The 20,391-nt window shown below is 35.3% G+C and overlaps 7 protein-coding genes across 7 annotated transcripts in view; 6 read left to right on the plus strand and 1 right to left on the minus strand.

Moving 5' to 3' along the window:
- The first annotated feature begins 323 nt into the window (after positions 1–323).
- LOC148181344 (uncharacterized) lies at positions 324–2,254 on the plus strand. The gene is made up of 3 exons (XM_088048644.1): positions 324–491; positions 1,701–1,902; positions 1,950–2,254. The coding sequence occupies exons 1-3, from the start codon at positions 324–326 to the stop codon at positions 2,252–2,254; spliced, it is 675 nt and encodes a 224-aa protein (XP_087904770.1).
- Positions 2,255–2,929: 675 nt separating this feature from the next.
- LOC148181345 (transmembrane reductase CYB561D2-like) lies at positions 2,930–3,719 on the plus strand. Its single transcript, XM_088049916.1, has 3 exons — positions 2,930–3,124; positions 3,171–3,366; positions 3,415–3,719. The coding sequence occupies exons 1-3, from the start codon at positions 2,930–2,932 to the stop codon at positions 3,717–3,719; spliced, it is 696 nt and encodes a 231-aa protein (XP_087906042.1).
- A 923-nt stretch (positions 3,720–4,642) lies between these two features.
- Positions 4,643–5,819, plus strand: LOC148181346 (transmembrane reductase CYB561D2-like). The gene is made up of 3 exons (XM_088041271.1): positions 4,643–5,141; positions 5,188–5,383; positions 5,429–5,819. The coding sequence occupies exons 1-3, from the start codon at positions 4,977–4,979 to the stop codon at positions 5,731–5,733; spliced, it is 666 nt and encodes a 221-aa protein (XP_087897397.1). The 5' UTR covers positions 4,643–4,976; the 3' UTR covers positions 5,734–5,819.
- A 279-nt stretch (positions 5,820–6,098) lies between these two features.
- On the plus strand, positions 6,099–11,125 carry LOC148181347 (transmembrane reductase CYB561D2-like). Its single transcript, XM_088046670.1, has 3 exons — positions 6,099–6,354; positions 10,479–10,677; positions 10,731–11,125. Exons 1-3 carry the CDS (start codon positions 6,187–6,189, stop codon positions 11,036–11,038), a joined length of 675 nt encoding a protein of 224 aa, XP_087902796.1. The 5' UTR covers positions 6,099–6,186; the 3' UTR covers positions 11,039–11,125.
- Positions 11,126–11,254: 129 nt separating this feature from the next.
- LOC148181348 (transmembrane reductase CYB561D2-like) lies at positions 11,255–12,267 on the plus strand. The gene is made up of 4 exons (XM_088049746.1): positions 11,255–11,413; positions 11,501–11,696; positions 11,747–12,042; positions 12,154–12,267. Exons 1-4 carry the CDS (start codon positions 11,255–11,257, stop codon positions 12,265–12,267), a joined length of 765 nt encoding a protein of 254 aa, XP_087905872.1.
- A 280-nt stretch (positions 12,268–12,547) lies between these two features.
- On the plus strand, positions 12,548–13,362 carry LOC148181349 (transmembrane reductase CYB561D2-like). The gene is made up of 3 exons (XM_088049758.1): positions 12,548–12,706; positions 12,807–13,005; positions 13,058–13,362. The coding sequence occupies exons 1-3, from the start codon at positions 12,548–12,550 to the stop codon at positions 13,360–13,362; spliced, it is 663 nt and encodes a 220-aa protein (XP_087905884.1).
- Positions 13,363–13,375: 13 nt separating this feature from the next.
- The window catches only part of LOC148181350 (ADAMTS-like protein 4), a 66,425-nt gene continuing 59,409 nt past the window's right edge, over positions 13,376–20,391 (minus strand). The window contains exons 7-12 of the mRNA XM_088041180.1: positions 17,338–17,539; positions 16,537–16,703; positions 15,453–15,708; positions 15,013–15,404; positions 14,285–14,963; positions 13,376–14,079 (exon numbers count right to left, since the gene is read on the minus strand). Of these exons, the coding sequence (XP_087897306.1) occupies positions 13,955–14,079; positions 14,285–14,963; positions 15,013–15,404; positions 15,453–15,708; positions 16,537–16,703; positions 17,338–17,539 (1,821 nt within the window). The 3' untranslated portion in view covers positions 13,376–13,954. The remainder of the gene's footprint in view (positions 14,080–14,284; positions 14,964–15,012; positions 15,405–15,452; positions 15,709–16,536; positions 16,704–17,337; positions 17,540–20,391) is intronic.

Raw genomic sequence — 20,391 nt, forward strand, 5'->3', positions numbered from 1 at the left:
AAACACTCAGATTTGGAAAGTTCGCTCTCAATAAATCTAGAAAAGAAGGATTAAACTCGAGTAGATAGAAAGTATTTATTATATGTCAATAATCACGTTACTTGGGCAATTTTGATTTCTTCTTCCACACTAACATCACCTGAATCACGTATGACTGATTAGAAGCGCACAGAAAGATAGTCATATCAAAAATTTAATTATCTATTTTGACGGTTTCTTAGTTCATTTCAGACCGAGGGTATATAAAGCTCTGAGAAATTTTCCTCCCTATTATTAAGTTTAGAGTTAGTAGATTAACTATACCGAATAATTACGAGTACAAAATGGTGGTGGAATCTAAAGTTACAATCGTTGAACGCTTTATGTGGATATTTAACACAATTTTTCATCAAAGTTATGCTGTTATTACTGTTTTTATTTTGTGGACTCTTATGTATGGTAATACTATGTCGACACCGTTTTCTTGGCATACAGTCCTGTCGACGATAGCGGTAAGCGTTTCCAATTTAGTTCTAGATAATAAATTTGTTATTATATTATAAGCTCAGTTTCGCAAAAAAACTACTTGTCTTAAATAGGTATATTTATTTTACCGGGTAATTCCCTGAATTGCAACCTAGAAACTTACATAGGTACAAATTGTGAAATTGTGTTATTCTTGAGTGGGAATTTCCTTTTCTACTGAACTCGAAAAGTTATCTAAAAACACAATAAAAAAAGCGCTTGTCATGTTGTTAAAAACTCTTTGTTCAAGATGTACGAATAAAATGGTCTTTATTTACTCATTTGAGACAGATAAAGTACACTATTACTTTCTAGAGACCATAAAGAAAATTTTACTACATTTCCAACAACAACACAGGCATAGCTTTCTAAATATGTAGTAAAATTGGTCACTCCGGTCACTTCTGTCAATTTTTTAGTGCATTAAGTGCAACCAACGGAGGCTTTAGATAAAATGTATTATTACGTTCGAGTGTAAGAGCAAATTATTCACTCTAAAAATTTTATAATAACTGATTTTTGTCGTGAATAATTTGCTTCTATACACTCTTATACAGGTGTCCCAGAACTCGCGTCCCAGACAGAAAGGGCTTATGAAGGCAACAATTCTAACCCAAAATTTCGAAACTAAAATTTTTTGACTCAAAAAATAATCGAGATAAAACGGTAGCTAATCCCGAAGCTGAATATAATTTAAAAGTCGGTAACTATGGGCACATACTATCATCCATTGGGCAGATGAACATTACACTCTTGTTGCCTAGGAAATTAGCATGGCTTTTTATTCCACTTCACGAATAAGCTTTCGAAATTGGTTGTTAATTTTTTATCCGTTTTCGGATGCTATTAAACATAGTCAATTTTTGTTTTGAAATCTACCATCTGTATTGTTGTCGGCACCCGCCCTTGCTCTCTGGGGCGCGAGTTCTGAGACAGCCTGTATAATAAATATCTATTATAGCTTTAAATGCATAATGCACAAGAAACTTCAGGAGACTTTAAAAATAAATTTGTCTTCATTATATAATTCTATAATTCTTTATTCAGTTTTATTGGTTTTCTACGGTTTCCAGATTTTTTCAATTGCTCCAAACTTTCTACATTTTTTGATAAATAATTTTTTGTATATGCGGACAATACCAATTTAATAAATTTGTGGTAAAACCTTATAATTATTAAAATGATTTTATTTTCAGTATGTCCCTTTAATGGGAGAAGCAATAATACTTTTCGCAAGCGACAACGTTTGGACCCGAAACATAGAACGCACAACAAAATATTGGATTCATGGTATCCTCTTACTAGTAAGCGCAGTGTTAGTAACAGTTGGAATAAGTCTAATAACTCACGCTAAAGGACCACACGTTATACATTTTAAAAGTATTCACGGATGGACAGGTATTCAAATTACTCATTTGTTCACACTACTAATAAATAAATTCCAGGACTTGTATCTTGGATATTCGTTTTGTTATCTCAATTTCTTGGTCTAGCAGCAGCCAAAACTCAATTATTCAGTCGTGTTGTGCGCCCGGTGTACATCAAATGTCTTCATAATTTCCTTGGTTTATTGGGTTACGTTTTTGGAATAGTCAGTCTCGCTTATGGACTTGAAACTCAAAGTTTTAAAGCAGTTGCTAGCACGGAAGCACGGATAGCGACGTTTTATTTATTAGGTTTTACTACAGCGTGGAGCATTTTGGCAGCTTTAAAGTCGTTTTACAACCAAGTAAAAACTATATTATTCTAAAGGTTTTTTTTTTATTTATATTGCGCCATACATATATTGCGGTAAAACATTGCTTGTAAATTATTATTACTAATTATTATTATTATAGATCTGGAATTCAGCAAAAGCCGATCAATGAATTTTTATTATTTTATAACAATATTCAAGTTCTTATCTATCTTTCTTACGGTTTCTTTGATGGGAGAGTGCGTAACGGATAAAACGGGCGGTGAGGAACTGCACTTATTATAAGAGAGATAGATAATATATTATTAATTTATTGTACGTCTGGTTATGAAGATACAGTAAAACAATAAAATGCGCTCCATAAAAATGGAACTATTCAATTGAAAACGATTTGGTCTTTTTCAACGAATGAAACAGATTTATTTTTACTTTTGTATTTAGTTCTGAAATTTTTGAAAATCGGTTGCAGCTTTTCCCACACGTGTTGCTATTAAAATCAATTTTTCCCACAAATGGCAATATAATAAGCTCAATTGTGCAATGTTGTTTTATCAGAGGAACTTTGATACAACATTTAAGAGTTTATTCTTATCATCTAGGCATAAAATTAACTACTATAAAGACAATCCGTACGTGACGAAATGAAGTACCGATTGACATCATGCAATAATTTTTTATCTTTAAATAGTTGGTATAAAAGCGCTGTTTTTTAAGTTAAAGTTAAACAAAATGACTAACATTTCGAGTAAAGTGGGTAAGCCATCAGCGGCACCCCAAACCACAGTTTGCGAACGTATTTCTTGGATCTGTAACACAATATTTCATCAACTAGTGGCTGTAGCTGGAACTTTCGTTTTGTGGACGCTATGTTATAATTTTCAAAATAAGTTGTTTACATGGCACACAATTTTGACGACGATTGCCGTAAGTTGACCAAACGTTGTGAATTAAAAAAAAAAGTTCGTTTTAGTACCTTCCATTAATGGCAGAAGCAATCGTGTTGTTCGCAAGCGACAATGTTTGGACTCTGCGAATACCGAGAACCACCAGGTACTACATACATGGAGGTCTCCTCTTCTGCAGTGCTGTCTTAGCAACTATAGGAATAAGCTTCATGATCAGTCTTAAAACAAGCAACCACTTCGTTTCAATCCACGCCTGGACAGGTAGAACTACCAAAATCTAATACAACTCAATCACAGTTTTTATTTCAGGACTAGTGTCTTGGATTTTTGTGCTTCTGTCGCAAATTCTGGGCGTTGCGTCGGCGAAATCTCAATCTTTGAAAGGGATTTTGAGGCCGGTGTGGTTCAAGTTTATTCACAATTTCTTTGGATTGCTTGGGTATCTTTTTGGAATGACGAGTTTAATTTATGGTTTAAGTAAACATAATTTTAAAAATGCGTCGAGTGAAGAATCTCGGACTGCTGCCACGGTCATTATTGCTATTATTGCGGCGTGGAGTGTTATTGCTGCTTTGAAATCGGGTTATCATCAATTAAAAGCTATTTTCTCGTAGTGCTAAGCCCAAAACTATAGAAGATTTTTCATGCAATATTTATTTGCAAGGTTTGAAGTTCGAATATAACTAAATCAAAAAAATACTTTTTGCTAGTTCATCTTTAGAGAATTTTAAAATTTTATATTTTATGTGACCACATTTTTCTGCAGATGAAACTCAGATTACATAAGTAGATTACCTAAGAATTGTTATTTTTTTTTTTAATTTTGTCGTACACATTTTGATCCACCTCTTAATGGACACCTCTTTTATAAACGGACAAAATTTTGGGCACCGTTGCTGTCTGTTCAAGAGATATTTGTATAATCTATGGATGCATTTCTATCAAAACGTATCAGATTGAAGATAAATAATTGATATGCAAAGTTATCCAAAGATGGCAGATCTACCGACTTATTTAAAAGTCCAGTGAAAAAGAATTAAAAATCGATAATACGTCTCAACCAAAAATAAATTCATAATCATTTGTAATTAAAACGAATTATTGTAATCACTGTCCTGCATTGTTTAATCTATAATCTAACTTTAATAGTTTATTAGATTCTCTCTGATAAAACACTTAGGGACTTGAAGTAGCGTCATAGCACAAACATCCTGGAAATTACCAATAATAATATGTTGTCTGAAATAACAAGTTTGTTATTCTTATTTTAAATACAGAATCCATAAAAAATTGCGCTGATTTACAGGTGCCTATTGTAGTGCCAATTGATTGTACTTAATTAATTGCTTCCGGTGGGATTTCTGACTGCAGGTAGGACAATATTATGATTTTTTTTTGGCACGGACGCTTTTGTTGTAGCAAAAAAGAAATTGCTACTTCGAATTGGCCAAATAATTTCATTTACAATCTACAAACAATATTATCGGTAGACAGGGCGTGTTGGCTTAATTTTTATCTTTCTTTCTTTCTTTTTTTGCGCAACTAAAACGATTGTATTAAAATGTGTAATTGGAGGAAGTTTTTATTGATCTAAAAAAAAATTGTAATTCCAATTACTGCCAATACTTACAATCCCCCACTGCTTTTCTAGGAGAAACAATTAAACGAGTTGATAAAAAATTTACTCGTCATGTAGGAATGTACCTATTGTAAAATTTCGGCTAAATCCTAGTCAATAATTACTCATTCTTATCAGTGTCAGCGGCATCTTCTAATTTTACAATTACCACAGAATTTTAAGCTTTATCAATAACTGATAACCTGCGAAACAATTAGTTTTACCCAACCATCAGTAAACAATTGACAGAAAAATGACCGCTGAGATAGTCAGTTTAACAAAAAGAGTGTCATGGTGCTTAAACATTTTATTTCATCAAGCCGTTGCTGTACTCATTGTCTACATTTTGTGCGTCGTGTTTGCAAACGAAAAAGTCGATAGTTTAGGAACATGGCACATGGCATTAACTCCTCTTGGTGTAAGTATGCGCTAACTTCTCTCTAGTCTCTTATAACTAATTTTAGATTATTCTGCTTATGACGGAAAGTTTGATACTCTTCACAAAAGATAACATTTACACGTTATACATCCCAAGAACCAAGAAGTATATTATTCACAGCAGCTTGCAAGTTTTGAGTACAATCCTTGTAACGGTTGGAATCGCTTTTCGTATTAAGGCGAAACAAGGAGAACATTTCAACACGACTCATGGAATTTTAGGTTTGCGAAAACAGTAAAAAGGCCTCAAACAAAGGATTTTTTTAGGACTAACCGCTTGGATTTTAATGTGGTGCTCAATTTTCCTGGGAATTGCCACATCGAAGGCGCAGATTTTCAAATCGGTGCTCAAACCCGCTTGGATCAAACTATGCCACACGTTGATAGGAGTTTCTGGATTTACGCTAGGAATTGTTTCTTTAGGTTATGGATTGAAAGAGTATTTTAAGTACTTTTCTAATGAGGATATAATTATTGCGGCTATTGTAACATTGGCGTTAGTTTGGGCGTGGTCTCTCATTGATGCCGCCAAAAGTATGTTCAATCAGATTCGTAATTTAATAGGAAAATAGTTCAAGTAGATAAACAAAAGATAAGATAATGATTTTGTATTCAGGTTAAGTATTTATTATATTCCCGCAGGTTAAATTCAAGGTAATAAAGCGCTCACTTCTTACTTGGAGTAAATGTAAATGAATTTTTACCGTGTTTTCCAATGTATATCTACATATCTATCGAACATTAAAAAATAGAAGTATTTAATAAATTAATAATCAATAACCAAATTTTGTTCATAATTTCTGCATTTATCGTTTTCTTATCATTTTAATATTGTAGAGGAATGGAGAAAATCGTGACCTTTTATTAGAACTGTACAACTTGATTTATTTTTGTAAGGATAACAACGTACTATTGATACGACTGTAAAGAACAGAAACTATGGAAATTCCATTTGTGTCGCCGCATATTATTATAAATTCATATAATAACGCGTGTTTGGAATAGTTTGGTATTTTTGTTTGCTTATGATGGTTCTCAGTGATTTGGGTCCATTCTGGAAGAATGTTGTTCGATTTGTGATTAATTTATGTGCGAGATTTCTGCTTTCATGTGTTGTTGCGTATTCTTGTTGGATAGCAGTTGTGAATTATCATTACTGGTTCTCATGGCACGTCATTTTGTGTACATTCGGAGTAAGTAATAAATAAATAAAATTGTAAGAGGATTTACTTTTATGTACAATTTCAACGAAACTTTGGTGTCTTTAAGAACATGGTACGTGACAAATTTTCAAAAAATTATTTTGAACAGAACACTTTAATTTGGAATATACGGAGTGTTGGAATTTCCCATTTCTTGCATGCATAGACTAGAAAAATAATTTTTAGAAGACTATTCGCCAGCTGAGAACTATGTATAAGGTTCTAACAACAGTAGACTCTCGATAATTTGAAATTCAAGAGACCTGGCAAAAAGTTCAAATTATCGATAGTTCTAAATATAGTGTAATTCAAATAATCGAGAGAAAGAGAATAAACAAACCAATCAGAGAAGAGAGCGTACAATCCACTAACTCCACGACTAAAATTGCAAGAACCCTTTATTAAAAAAATCAAAAAAATGTTAAATCTGATTTTAAAGCTGCAATGGAATTTTTAAGAATGGCTTCTTCAAAAGTTTTCTGCTTTTCTTGTACGCCCACGTGAGGTAACGAGAGTTCGGGAGGGAAAGATTCTAATTATCGAGTGTTGACATAAAAAAAGTTCTCGATTTTACTTTAAATAAAATACATTGAAATTTTTCAATTTTTGGAGAGAAATCGAGGGGACCAGAAAAAACTTTTGCTAAAAATCTCTAAAGAAAATTTGTACCATTACAGATAAATCCCACCCTTTACTCATTAGAAAATTTTCCAAAATTTCTCATTGTAAATTTTGCGAAATTTGTACTTCTTAACGTAATTATTATCCACAAATTTCTAAAACCCGACAATATTAAATTTGATACAAGCGATCGGACCACACATGTGACTACACTCTAAATTATGCAGCTACCTTAAGGTTGGGCGCTTGATCCTCGCGTCAAAAAAATACTACTAAATAAAATCATAATAAAACTCTATCGAAAGGACAATACCACGAAGTGTCAAAAGTTCACCGACGACCACCAACAATCGACCGGATCATCACAACGTGAGGTCAAAGGCTAAGCTCGGACCCTCGAATCATAGCTCCTTAGTGAGACAAAAGCTCCCAACACATAATTGTCATCAACAAAAAGAAAAGAAGACATAGCGGAACACATGTGTAGCAAATGGAAGACCTAGATACGACTAAACATCCCGACTGTATCGGAAAACATCCTAATGAATCGCACCTACCCGTACAAACTGTCAAATCCTAAACCAAAACGGAATCAATCATAATATACCAAAGAACAACCAAACCAAATTGCAAATGATCCCCAATACAGTAATAACACAGCCGATGAAAACAAAACTACACCTCATACAAGAACTAAGATCAACGTACCACACAGCAGAACGAATCCCCACTCCACACAGGAAGATTTGGTGTCACCCTAACCTTAAACAAAAGAGGTTTGTAGGCGTTGCAAACTACTTCGACTTTACGACAATTATAACATCATCTACAAATATCAAAACCAAAACAATTAAGAAAACCACACATCCAAAGATACAAAAATACACGAACGATGAGACTATTAACGACCCTCCGCTGGAGACAGACACGATAACAGCTCATTATCAGACAGAACCACACGACCGCTTCTTCAAAGACAGACACCGAAGTGGGTGATTTTAGTAGCCAACCCTGGTGCAGACACTACAGAAATCCACACTGGAGAAGCTGGCTGTACGGACTATTCATATCACCGTAGCAGGTTAAACTCATCACTGGCCAGACAGTCCGAGTTTACACGTCTGGGGGATCTCCGGAGTCTTCCTTAAGGTCTTTGATGTTCGAAACTCCATTTCTCTTACCCTGAAGGTCCTCTAATTCATAATTCCAGGGGCTTAAGCGTTTCCGAATCACAAACGGCCCAACGATCTAAGGGCCCGATTTCAAGTCAGTGGCGCAAATTTGCGTTGACGCAGTTGCTAATTGCATCAGTTTGATAGGGGTTGCTGAGGCGCAACTCTGATTTGCAATGCTGCAAATCAACATGAAATCGGACCCTTAGGCAACAACTTAGAGGTGACATACGCGTATACAATTAATATAAATAAATAAAATTACAACCGAAGGTGCGGGCGTACAACTATCTACTTATCGGCGTCGATGTCCTCGGCGATGACATTCCTAGGACGGCGACGTCCGGTTGTTCCTACGACGACGACGAATCGATAAGGGTGGCCACGATGTCAGGGTAGTAGCACAATTCGTCCAAAACCAAAACGAAGGCGACGGAGAAGGAAAAGACGAAGCAGGAAAGAAACGAAAAGAAGCCTGAATAAAAACAAAAGTATGTTAAACGCTGTGTCCCTCAAGTTCGAGATCTTCACCTTTGGTAGAGGGCGGCTTCAAAAAGGGTGAGACGTGGTGCTCCCAAAAATCACCACCGACTCACTTGTAAGAGTACCAGACCAAAGATAACTGCCCATCCGGTACTCATTTCGCGCCCTCCCAAAAACCTCTATAAAAAAGGGGAAGTACGTCACGAAGGACAGTACTGCCAACCTTCCATACCCAAAGTAACCAGTTGACACAGATGACAAAACTTAAAACTAAAACTGAGGTGACTGGTATCCAGGCAGCCACCCCTGGAGCGGGTAAAAGAGGAATGTGGTGGTTGCTTGGCTCCAAACAACTTCCTCAACCAAGCCAAACTAACGCATTATTTCAGCGCTGAAGGATTCCTGGATGATGTTGCACCTCTAAAAGCAGTGTTACTTTGGGAGACTTCTACTCCCGCCAGATTTTAGCGTCAGCGTATTCTCCTGCCCCGCCAACAGATCATAACAAACCTAAACTTAAAATAGTGCACTAACTGCGACGCTTTTGCTACAAATCCCTTAAAGAAAATTTGTACCGTTACAAGATGTAATAGCCAAAGAAATATTCTTTTAAGAAAAAAATGAGTTATTTTTCAAAACTCAATAAAATCATTTCATAAATTTTTATAAGGGTTTAGAAAAAACGATAATTTGTTCAATTTTCTTCAAATTTACTTCAACTATGTTAGCATAAGAGGGTAACACAATGTTTTAGCACGAGATTTTTCACTAAATAAAAAATACGCATTGTTAGATTTACCCAAAATAATTTCAAATTCACATCAAACCCAATGTCAGTTATAACTGAATTTGTTGCGTTTTGAAAAATAACTGCTCAAATATCCTATTGATATTAATGGTCACTTGTATATTTCAAAATGGCGACCAAATGACAAATTCAATTTTTTTAAAAGTTTGACAAATTTTTATTTTTTTAATTTAAAATCAAACCGAAGCTCAATACATTTGTACTTTTGTCTCTAGAAAAGAAAATATGGACAAACTTCTAGTTTAGTCGATATAATTATTTCTACTCTGGCTTCTCTGTGACAATTACATCTATTTTTTAAGCAGTTGCTTCTAAACGATTTCATGTAATCAAGAACTACATTGAACAAAAAAAACTTTTTTTTTTCCAAACGTCACAAAAAGTCACTATTTTTTAGTAGTTTTTAGACAGTTAGCACTTGTTGACATAGAAACATTTTTGCTCCCTAGGCAGAAAAAGTACTTTTTGTGACGGTTACTATTTGAGACCTACATTTTGTATGGCACTTGCACGATCTTAACTTTGAAACTCTTTGAAACCAATATTTTTTACAGGAAATGTCATCAATGACAACTACATGCATAGTCATCAGTATACTGCCATCCATGTTTTTACTTCTAACTGCGCTCACTCATTACGGTTTGCCTTGCTAATGCAATTTAATTGCTCGACAAAAAGTACCACTTTTCCGCCGTATAACAAAATCTACTATTACTACTATTCCAAAATCATTTAATTCGTAACACTTTTTGATAAAGTATTTTAATTAATTTGACAATTTCTTAATTTTATGTTCAAAAAAGTATATTTTGATGCAAGAAAAATCAACCATCATTTTTTTTAGAAAAACATATTTACCTTAATTGCGCTTCAGTTTGTTGTTTCTTATATTTCTTCTATAGTTCTTATTAAGCAACTGGTGGTTCTGACTTTGTAAATGGCTCAGATTTTCTTTATTAATTGAATCAATATAAACCCACTTAAAAATTATGTATCTACTTATTTAATATTTATATTTAAATCGATTCCAGATTATTCCTTTGATGACAGAAGCTCTGATGCTTTTTGCCACCGACGAACTATGGTCAAAACAATTAACAAGAACCCAAAAATATTGGATCCACGGAGTTCTAATGATCTTTGGAACAGTTTTAGTAAGTGCGGGCTGCATAGACACATTTTACTACCTACCAGAAGATTATCACTTATACACAACGCACGGAATTACAGGTAAAAAAATAAATTTTAATCGGTATCATTTTCTACAATCAGTACCATTTCAGGGCTAATTTCAATGATACTGTTCATTTTATCCCTGGCATTAGGTCTGGTAGCGACTTATTCACAAAAACTGACAAAGTATGGACGCCCAATTACATTGAAATTTAATCACAATCTTTTCGGGGTCTTGGGTTTGATAATAGGAATCGTCAGTCTTTGTTTCTCTTTTTATACAAACTGGTTTATCTCGTACAGTTCTAAAGAATCGAGAATTGCAGCTTTAGTTGCAACAATATTGGGATGCTTGTGGAGTATGAACACTGCTCTAGTTTCTGGATACAACCAAATGAAAACATTGTTGGAAAAATAATGTTTCATAACCTCTCACAGTTTGAAAGATAAAAATCAATCTCAGCAATCTGAATGTTTCAAGTACGTAAAGATTTGTTATGATTTTTTTAAATAAACTTTACTCTAGGTGCTATCACAATAATTTTAGTGTCACGTCCCGATAATAGATTTGTATTTTTATACAAAAGTCCTACGATCTATATTTATTATTTCTGTGCAGAGTTAGATTAACAATATGAAGGTTTTTGTGGAATTGATTAAAAACATAATTAGCTTCTTTTTTAATTTATTAACCAGAAATTTGCTTATGGCTGTGGTGGTTTACGTTTGTCATGTTCCTCTATCGATTGAATATAGTTGGTTTATGTGGCACGTTGTACTGTGTACTGTAGGAGTAAGTAATCTAATTTCTATGATTTTTCTGTATTATTTCATTTTCTTTCGTCGTTTTTCATAGATTAAATCACTGATCTATTTTTAGTTAATTCCATTTATGACTGAAGGCTTAATGTTGTTTTCTCCAGAATTAGACTCAAAAAAAATAACACGTAAACAAAAATCCTGGATTCATGGATTTTTATTTCTGTTGGGCACAATTCTAGTCAGCTTCGGATGTATAGAAACATTTCTATACCTAGAAGACGGGTATCATTTATACACAATTCATGGAAAAACAGGTAGGTAATCTACATTTGTGTTCATCATCGTGAACATAAAATGATTTCAGGATTAGCAGCAATGGTCCTCTTCATTGTTTCGGTGTTGCTTGGAATACTCGCAAATTATTCACAACATTTAGGAATTCCAGTTTTTTACAAATTTATTCATAATCTCGTCGGTCTTGCTGGTTATTTAGTAGGAATGGTATCTTTATGCTATGCGTACTACACTCATTGGTTTGTTTATTACACGTATCAAGAAACTCGACTCATCGCATTAATAGTTACAATTTTGGGAACGTTGTGGACTATAAAAGGATCTTTAGTGTCTGGATTTAATCAGCTTACATCGTCGTTGAAAATTGTTAAACGTTTTTACAGAAAAAAATAATATTTGTGTTATTTATAGTATTATAATAAATATTTATTTACATCTGAATTTGAAATTAGGTAAAAGTTTCTATTCTTATTGCAGGTACAAAGACAGAAGATGGATAATAAATTGGTGGATGCGCCGGGAAAATTTTATTTTATTCATAACAACGCATTAAGAACCACTCTTCGAATCAGTTTAGGTTTAGATATTTGATATTTTTTGTAAATAAACTTTAAAATCAAATTGAATGTTTTTATCAGTGGTTAAAATATAAAATGGTTACATTTTTTTATTATTTATAATATACTAAAAACTAAAAGTTGACAGATCAATCATTTCTCAGAATGTGACAAAAAATTTATATTTTATTTATAATCCACTAATTCCAGTACAATTAAAAATAGAAGTCTAATCATCAATTTCCAGATAATATTTTTTAAAAGAATGCCGTTTCAGTTATATTCCATCTGTTTGAAGTCAAAGTTTAAATAAAATGAAGCCTTTTGAAGAGTTGAGTATAAACGCGATCCGCTTTTTCTTAAATTTATTAACGAGAAATATGCTTATGGGTGTACTGTTGTATTGTTGTTACCTTCCAATAGTGTACTACAATTACTGGTTTTCTTGGCATGTTATCTTGTGCACTTTAGGGGTAAGAAAAGTCATCACATCGAAGTTAAATTAGTGTTAACTGAACCATCTTTCAGTACTCGTGGGAAATTCATTGTTCGAATTTAATCATTTTTTTGTAGATGATTCCCTTAATGACCGAAGGCTTAATGCTCTTCCCTTCAGATGAATTGTGGTCCAAACAAGTGTCACGTAAACTAAAATACAAAATTCACGCGTTTTTATTTCTGTCAGGTACAATTTTGGTGACTGCAGGATGTATAGAAACATTTATCTATCTAGAAGATGGTTATCATCTATATACAGTTCACGGAATAACTGGTATTTGTATTGTTTGTATATTATCAATTATTATCAATAACAATAATTTCAGGCCTAGTTTCAATGATCCTCTTCATTATATCAGTGTTTCTTGGAGGACTTGCAAATTATTCACATAAACTTAACATGCCGGTTTTATACAAATTTATTCATAATTTCTTAGGTCTCGCCGGTTATGTAATAGGTGTAGTTTCTTTGTGCTATTCTTATTACACTAATTGGTTCGTTTTTTACACGTCTAAAGAATCTCGACTCGTTGCATTAATAGCTACCATTTTGGGAACGTTGTGGACCATAAACGGCTCATTAGTGTCCGGGTACCATCAGATTAAAACACTTCTAAAGAAGTTGTTTTAAGTTTTTATTATTGTTTATAATATTATGCTAATAAATACATACAAGCTAAAATTATAATACTTATTTGTAATGTCTACACTTAAAATTAATACAGTGCCTAAAAATAAATTTTATTCTTTTAAATTAATTACACGTAACACACATTTTGGCAAGTGCGCAGTCACGCGCTCATTAGCGCAAAATACAATTAAAAATAACAAAAGATTCAGAAAAAAAATTTGGCAGTGCTTTTGAAGCGAAGTACAATGAATAAGTCATTCATTCGTCTTAAAACTAGAATAGTTAGTGGAAAAACAATCACAGACATCTATAAATGTAAGAGTATTCTATTGGTGATGGAAGAACAATTCATACATTGGAATCTACTGGGATTTTCAAAGTATAAAAAATATATTTACAAAAGTCGAACTATTAACACAAATAAATAGAGATGTAGTAACCAATGTATTCCACCTACATGCAATGTTATCAGGAAAACATCATGCACACGTTATTTTACTTTCACTCGTACATCACTTTCGCTAAAAATAATTCTAAATTGTTTAAAGTCAGTACGTGGGTTTTGACTACGGGGGATTCTTCCAATCACAGATTATTCCAAAAGATCTTGTTGCGCCCTCTTGCAAGAGATGCAGCAGTGATTAGTGTAGTATGGGTACTGGCAGAGTCGCGCCTGTACTGCTAGGTAACAGTTTCGGATTCGGTCGACGCAAGAACCTAAAAAACTGCGCTGTTAACTATCTAAAATTTGATTTCAAGATCCCGGCAATTTTCACAAAGAACTAATATGAACGAACAACCACAGAACATAAAAAATAAATTGGTGGATGCGCCGGGATAATTTTATTTGATGTATAAATTTACAGTGATCATTTTTACTTAACAAATCTTTTTTATTTACTTGTATGTGAATAAAACTTACGATCGGCTGGTTCATCTTGTGCCGGTTTGTACCTTTCCCTATGTTCCTCCCCTCTATGACAGACACATTGCCTCTTGGCAATGGGCATTTCGCTTTCAATACAATTACTAGAATGTCGTCCATCCACATCTAAACATTTCACTTCCCTTCTTTGTACGCCGTTGGGACAACCCTCGCAGGTACCCCATTCGCCGAAGAACCATTTCGGAGGACACCTTCCACTGCACATTTGCTCCGTCGGTGGTTTAAGTGCCGCAGAACAAGTCATTTCGTTGGTGATATGAGACTGGCCTCTGATTTTCACAACACAGAAAACTTCCCGTTTTTGTTTCGCAGTTCCGGAACATGAGTCAGTGCAAACACTCCATGGACCTGTGAACCATTGCCCTCCACATTGTTTGTCACTGGAACACGCCCTGGACGTCTCCGGTTTACTGTTTTCGCTGCAGTTGCTTTGATGGGAACAAAAGGCCAAACGGGTTTGAGTTCCGGTACCGCAGGATTCGGAACAATGGGACCATTCGGATTGCAACCATGGAGAAATTTCGCCACTTAATGATGCAGAACACGGACCGTTTTCGCAGTATTCTGCATATTTTGGGCGGTCTTCAGGGTGGCAGTGGCCGCCAGGGCAGGTTACCGTGCGGGTGCGATGACCAGTCCCGCAAGACACAGAACACTGAAAACACAAACGGTACTAATTTTTATGGTAAAAATAAAAAGCAAACCGGTGTCCACGGCCCGACTGTCCACTCTTGGCGACTACTTCTTAAAGAGGTGTCGGGTGTTTGCGGTAATTCGTTATCTCTGATACTTTCACACGGTTCTTGTACACAAGGTTTAGCCTGAGATGGCGGTTTAGGCCTTGGACAGGCCACCTCGCCCACTACAATACTCCTTCCAGTACTCAACTCCTGATTACATTGAGGAACATAATGTTGAATTCCTTCACCGCAAGTCACGCTGCACGTCGTCCAATGAGCTTCCCAATGAGGCGGACAGTCTTTAACATTGCAACGAATGGGTTGAGTCATGGGTTTCTCTAAATGAGCACATCGCCGATCAGGTACTGGTGTTTGCGTGTGCTCTCGAACACAAGTCACCACCGTCGCTTGCAAACCTGCAAGAAAATTAGTAGTGAAAACTGCTGACGACACTTTTAAATTACCTCCACCGCAGGATTTTGAGCACGCTGAAACTCCACTGATCTTCCAGGCGAAGCGGCGGCGTAGTCTGGTGCGTCGGTGAATCGGCCGCGCTTCGTCTCTTTGGTTGAGAGCATTCAAAGGTGTTTCCAGACGACGAGGCTCCGGGATGCTAGTTTCGGGCCGTTTTATAAGTGGTGGAGCTATTTGAGGGGTGTTAGGGTCCATGGGCAGGGAGTAGCCGTATTTGACTCCGAGGTTTGTTTGGAAGTTAATAATCTGAGAAAATATGTTAATCATCAGCTTTTATGTCGTTAAGTAAGGTGTTCGACTTCTTTACGATAAGATGTTATTAAAAGTGACGGCATCTTTTTTTCCCATCTTTATTTTATGTAATGTAGGAATTTATTAGATTAATAAATACGATTAAGATGAAATAATTTTTGGTTTTAGCTCAGATAGGTTTCTAAGAAAAAAACATCAACTCTTATTACATATCTACGCGTATATTTGCATAGTGGCTCAGAACTAAGGCCGAAGTTATAATTAGAAGATGCCTATTTGCGCAAAAATTTATTACAATTTGAAGAGCCTGCGGTAAACATCGCAATAATTATCAACCCCAACTTAATTTTATGCTTCTACTCCATAATTCTGTCAAGTTCAAGGACCATCAGTATCAGAATTCTATAAATGCATGCAACTAGCAAATTTATTTATAACTGGCAATCTAAATTTCCTACAATTAAAATCTCAAACTGATCATCACTAATTACCACAGATGGTCTCTTTGGAGTTTAAAAGCATTCGCGATTTCCTAATGTTTTTCTACTTGTGAGGGTCAAATAATTGATAATAAAAATTTAAGCGCCACAAAGCAAACTATAAATAGCCCATAAGTGTTCTGATTCTGTTTATATGAAAAAACTCGACCTAAGCTAACCCTCTTCTAATAATAATAAAACTAAATTGGCCTGCGCCACCACATCTTAACTTAAACCGGCCATAAACAGTCCCATAAATAATAAGCATCGAAAGAATCATACCGAGACCTTCAATTGAAATCATTTGTCGCGTAACTCTATAAAATTTAACAAGCAAACTTACCATAATATCGACAGGATTGGCCAAAGGTCCTGGCGAACTAATCGTTTCGAAGGACGATCCATCCTGTTTGACGTAAGTGAAACGTGTGCCGGCACCACTCGCAATCCCTGAATTGCTGATTTTCCAATCACCGTTGACTATGAATGTTCCATTGGCATTCCTTATAGCTATAAAGCAAATCATACAGAGATCAAGCGTCAGCCTGGCATCCTAAAGCTATCTAAACTGCTTGGATGATTGCAAAAACATTAGTCGTAATGAATTTATTGCTTTCTACCATTTAGTTCTTTATAGACACGGCTCTAAATAAATAGTAAGTTTAGATCTTGATAGCACTTGCGGTCAAACGGTTTTTTATAATGCCAACGTCAAAGGTGGTCTAGGACTTTTAATATTGTTTTAATAATGCAGAATGTAATTGCTTACTACTAGTTTTTTTTCAGTTTAATAATACTATGTGTGTACTATAAAAATGTCGTTAAAATTTACAAAGTCGAACATTAACAATAGTCATAGTTATAAATTTTAACGACACTTTTATTGTACAATATTTTAAAATGGACATTTAGTAGCGCAAAGAAGTTGCATGTCATCAATAAAAAAAGAATTCTTTCCAATAATAGACATGATATTTTTTCTAATTTCCAATTCAACCGAATTCAAGTACTTCGACTCGAACATTGTTGCAAATGAGCTTCGGCGCCACGAAAACACATTTCCTTTGTTTGTCCAAGCAGATCGACAATCCTCGTAAACTAACTTATCAAAGTTTATGATCAATTTTGATTGAGTCGGTCTTACCTAAATGGTTCCTCGTATGTTTCAACTGCTGCACCAAGATCCTGCAAGCTCCTTGAGGAATCTGCGCCACCAGAGAGTATCCTGGCGGTAAATCCGGTCTTGTGTATAGCCCATTGATACTCCTACATTTCCCTTTCAAACAAGCGGTACACTCTTCCTGATTATCGTCAACGCTGCCGATTACGCCATTAGCACTAACGCTCTGCAATAAGATCAAAACATCATTATTCAATTGGCTAAGAGTAGTGGAAGTTAATCAAGCGTAATTACATAATTGAGCGGAGCTTTAGCAGCAAGGTCGTACCTTGTCTTGAATATCGTCATTCATTTGCATGAAGATGGGGCGTAATTGGTGATAGAAAAATTGATTTTGAAGGCTGCAGCTCTCGACGTTTGCTAATCGAATTGTCGGAGACAAATGGCTCAATTTAAAAGCAACATTTTAAATTAGGACGATTTGTATTCGGTTAGGTTGTTTGCTCAATGTGTGGCCGTTAGATCAATTAACAGACGCTTGTGCTGATCGGGATGTAGGCTCGAGTTGAATCGTTTGTCGATATTATCGAAATCACGAGAAAATAATTACAGAAGAAAGGCAAAGTTTCTATGAAGATGGCAGTGTTAAATTCTTCCATATTCAGAGATTGGCCTTTCTGAAATTTACAAGTACTCTCTTTGTACAAACAGAAAAGTGCTAACAACTTAATAGATTTAAACTAAATGACGTTATTGTCGGCTTCACCGCATACCACACGGTCCAACTTGACCCATTTCAAGCTCACAGTTCAATACTTTTATTTAGCAAACTTTATCTAATAAAATCCAATCATGGAACTTGAAGAATGGCACAATTACTGTATCTCTCACCAACAAAGCTCATTTTGACAAGATCACCCCATAATGGGTCGAAATTATGCACGAAATATTTCCATCAACAAGTTTGGAAAATAAAAAATATGCTAATTTGAGGGCGGTACATGATTGAACAGATAAGTCGAATCGATGGTGTCGAGATACCATGATTTGGGATGGGCCGAACTGCATGTTTATTATGTGCGGTATATCTACGACTAATAATGAAGGCATTATATTATTATACTTCGCACGCTTAATCCGTGAAAAATCTTTGTTATTGTTGCCACAACGGCTGACATTTCGTGGGGCGAAAAATGAGGGCGGATGGCAGCCAAATGTCGACAGAATATAAATTTTATACAACGTTTTGAAGAAACTAATTTTTTATTTTATTCCACTTTCACTCTTTAAATGCGACTCGGCAACATGAAAACTGTAAGTGGAAAATGTCTTGGCGCTCCCCATATGGGCCCGTTAGTTCAGACAAAACGTGGAATTTCCGGCGCTCCGGCGTTAGTTCAGACAAAACGAATCTGCCACACATTTAAATATCGCAAATTCGGCCACAAATGGAATTAAAGAGAAAGCGTCCACCTTAATAAGATGTTATCTGCGGAAACATGATTACGGGCGCCTCCGTCTGCTAAATAATTGGAACGTTTGCGACAACATTCTTGGCCCATCGTGTCCCACTAGCACGCTATTAATTCTGATCGAATTCCATGACTGGCAGGTGAAGTGTATTATTTGGACACATTGATCATTTTAATAACTCTATTGAAGGCCTTCAGCAGTGAAATGAAAATTAGATACCGCAAGTGTGGAAGACTTCCGTTTGAATTACGATATCGCCAACCAGATGCAGACCACTTGATCTGACGTGACGCTGTCACTGCCGATTGTTAGAGGAGTCTTACGAGAAACTAATAAGATTGAATTGAAATACACTTAATGAATATATAATTTGATTTAATATGCAATGAAATACAAAAAGATTGCCGTTTTCAAGCACTGAATGTTTGGAATGTTACTTGTCAACTGCTTGTCGGTAAATGCTTTGATCATTTACTTGCATGTCAAGTTAGATTGGACGACAGGAAAAAAGAGTTCCAGACGAAAGAGCTTGCTGAAATCATAACTCTTGGACTATTCTACCATTCTAAGTCCATTTCTTTTAAATGTGTAGTAGCTGACAAGTGCCTACAGCCAAGTTGTGCCATGAATACATTTTAGGTGTGTTATTTATGTTTTTTAGCATAATTCTCTTCGAGAAAGTACAAACAGTACCAAAATTAATTAACATCTTGCAGGATAACTGACCGGTGTATTTTCGCCACAGCAGGAGCTTTGCGGCGCGTTCGAATTTTCAGCAGGTTGCACTTCGTATTTCGTTCCAACAATGCGTTACTAATTGGAAACAGCAGTACAAGAGGTGTCTGAAAAAATTTCGTTTCGTTTCACCCATTCATCGCAACACGGATTGGATTTTTCTAAACGGCTTCCTGTCGATTTTTCTTGTGTGACTAGGAAAGTAGGATCTTGAACCATGGGAATCGTTTACGCGCAATTATTTACACGTAAAGCTGGCGCCATTAGTCTTTGTGCAAATATTCGTACGATTTTAAAGTCAATTTGCGGTCTTGAGTAATGGAACGACAAAGTTCAATATCGGCAACTTGTACAGAAAAATGTTTAATTAATAGTAGTTAAATGTTAACAAGTATCGTTTACAAATAGCAATAAAATTTTTACACGTGTTGACTTATCGCTTTTGGGAATGGAAAATGTCTTGTAGTTAAAATTAGCACCTGGAATGTGTTTTTTTTTGTAACGGAGGAAAATTTATGGACCACTACTGATTTAAACACATGGTAATATTATTAGCTAGGATCAAGAGAAGTGGGTCTCCTTCAAGCGTTTTCCCAAAACGTCGATTTAATACGCCAAATCCCACAAAACTGAACAGATTATAGTTATTTATGCGGTTGTGTCATCGGTTCTCCTACGAAAATGGCAAATTATCTTCAATAGACATTATTAAAGTTTCATTATTATTCCAGATAATATCGACAATTCAATGCGACGATTTCAGCAATAAGTCCTTGTCGCGTCTTATTGATGGTCTTGTCGTATTTATTCGATTGCAAATAGTAGAGATCGTTAAATGAAAACCCAAAGGTCATGGAAAATTAATCACAA

Source organism: Gnatocerus cornutus, chromosome 1, assembly GCF_029298725.1.
Source record: "Gnatocerus cornutus isolate USDA-ARS CGAHR chromosome 1, icGnaCorn1.1, whole genome shotgun sequence".
Taxonomy (NCBI): Eukaryota; Metazoa; Arthropoda; class Insecta; order Coleoptera; family Tenebrionidae; genus Gnatocerus; species Gnatocerus cornutus.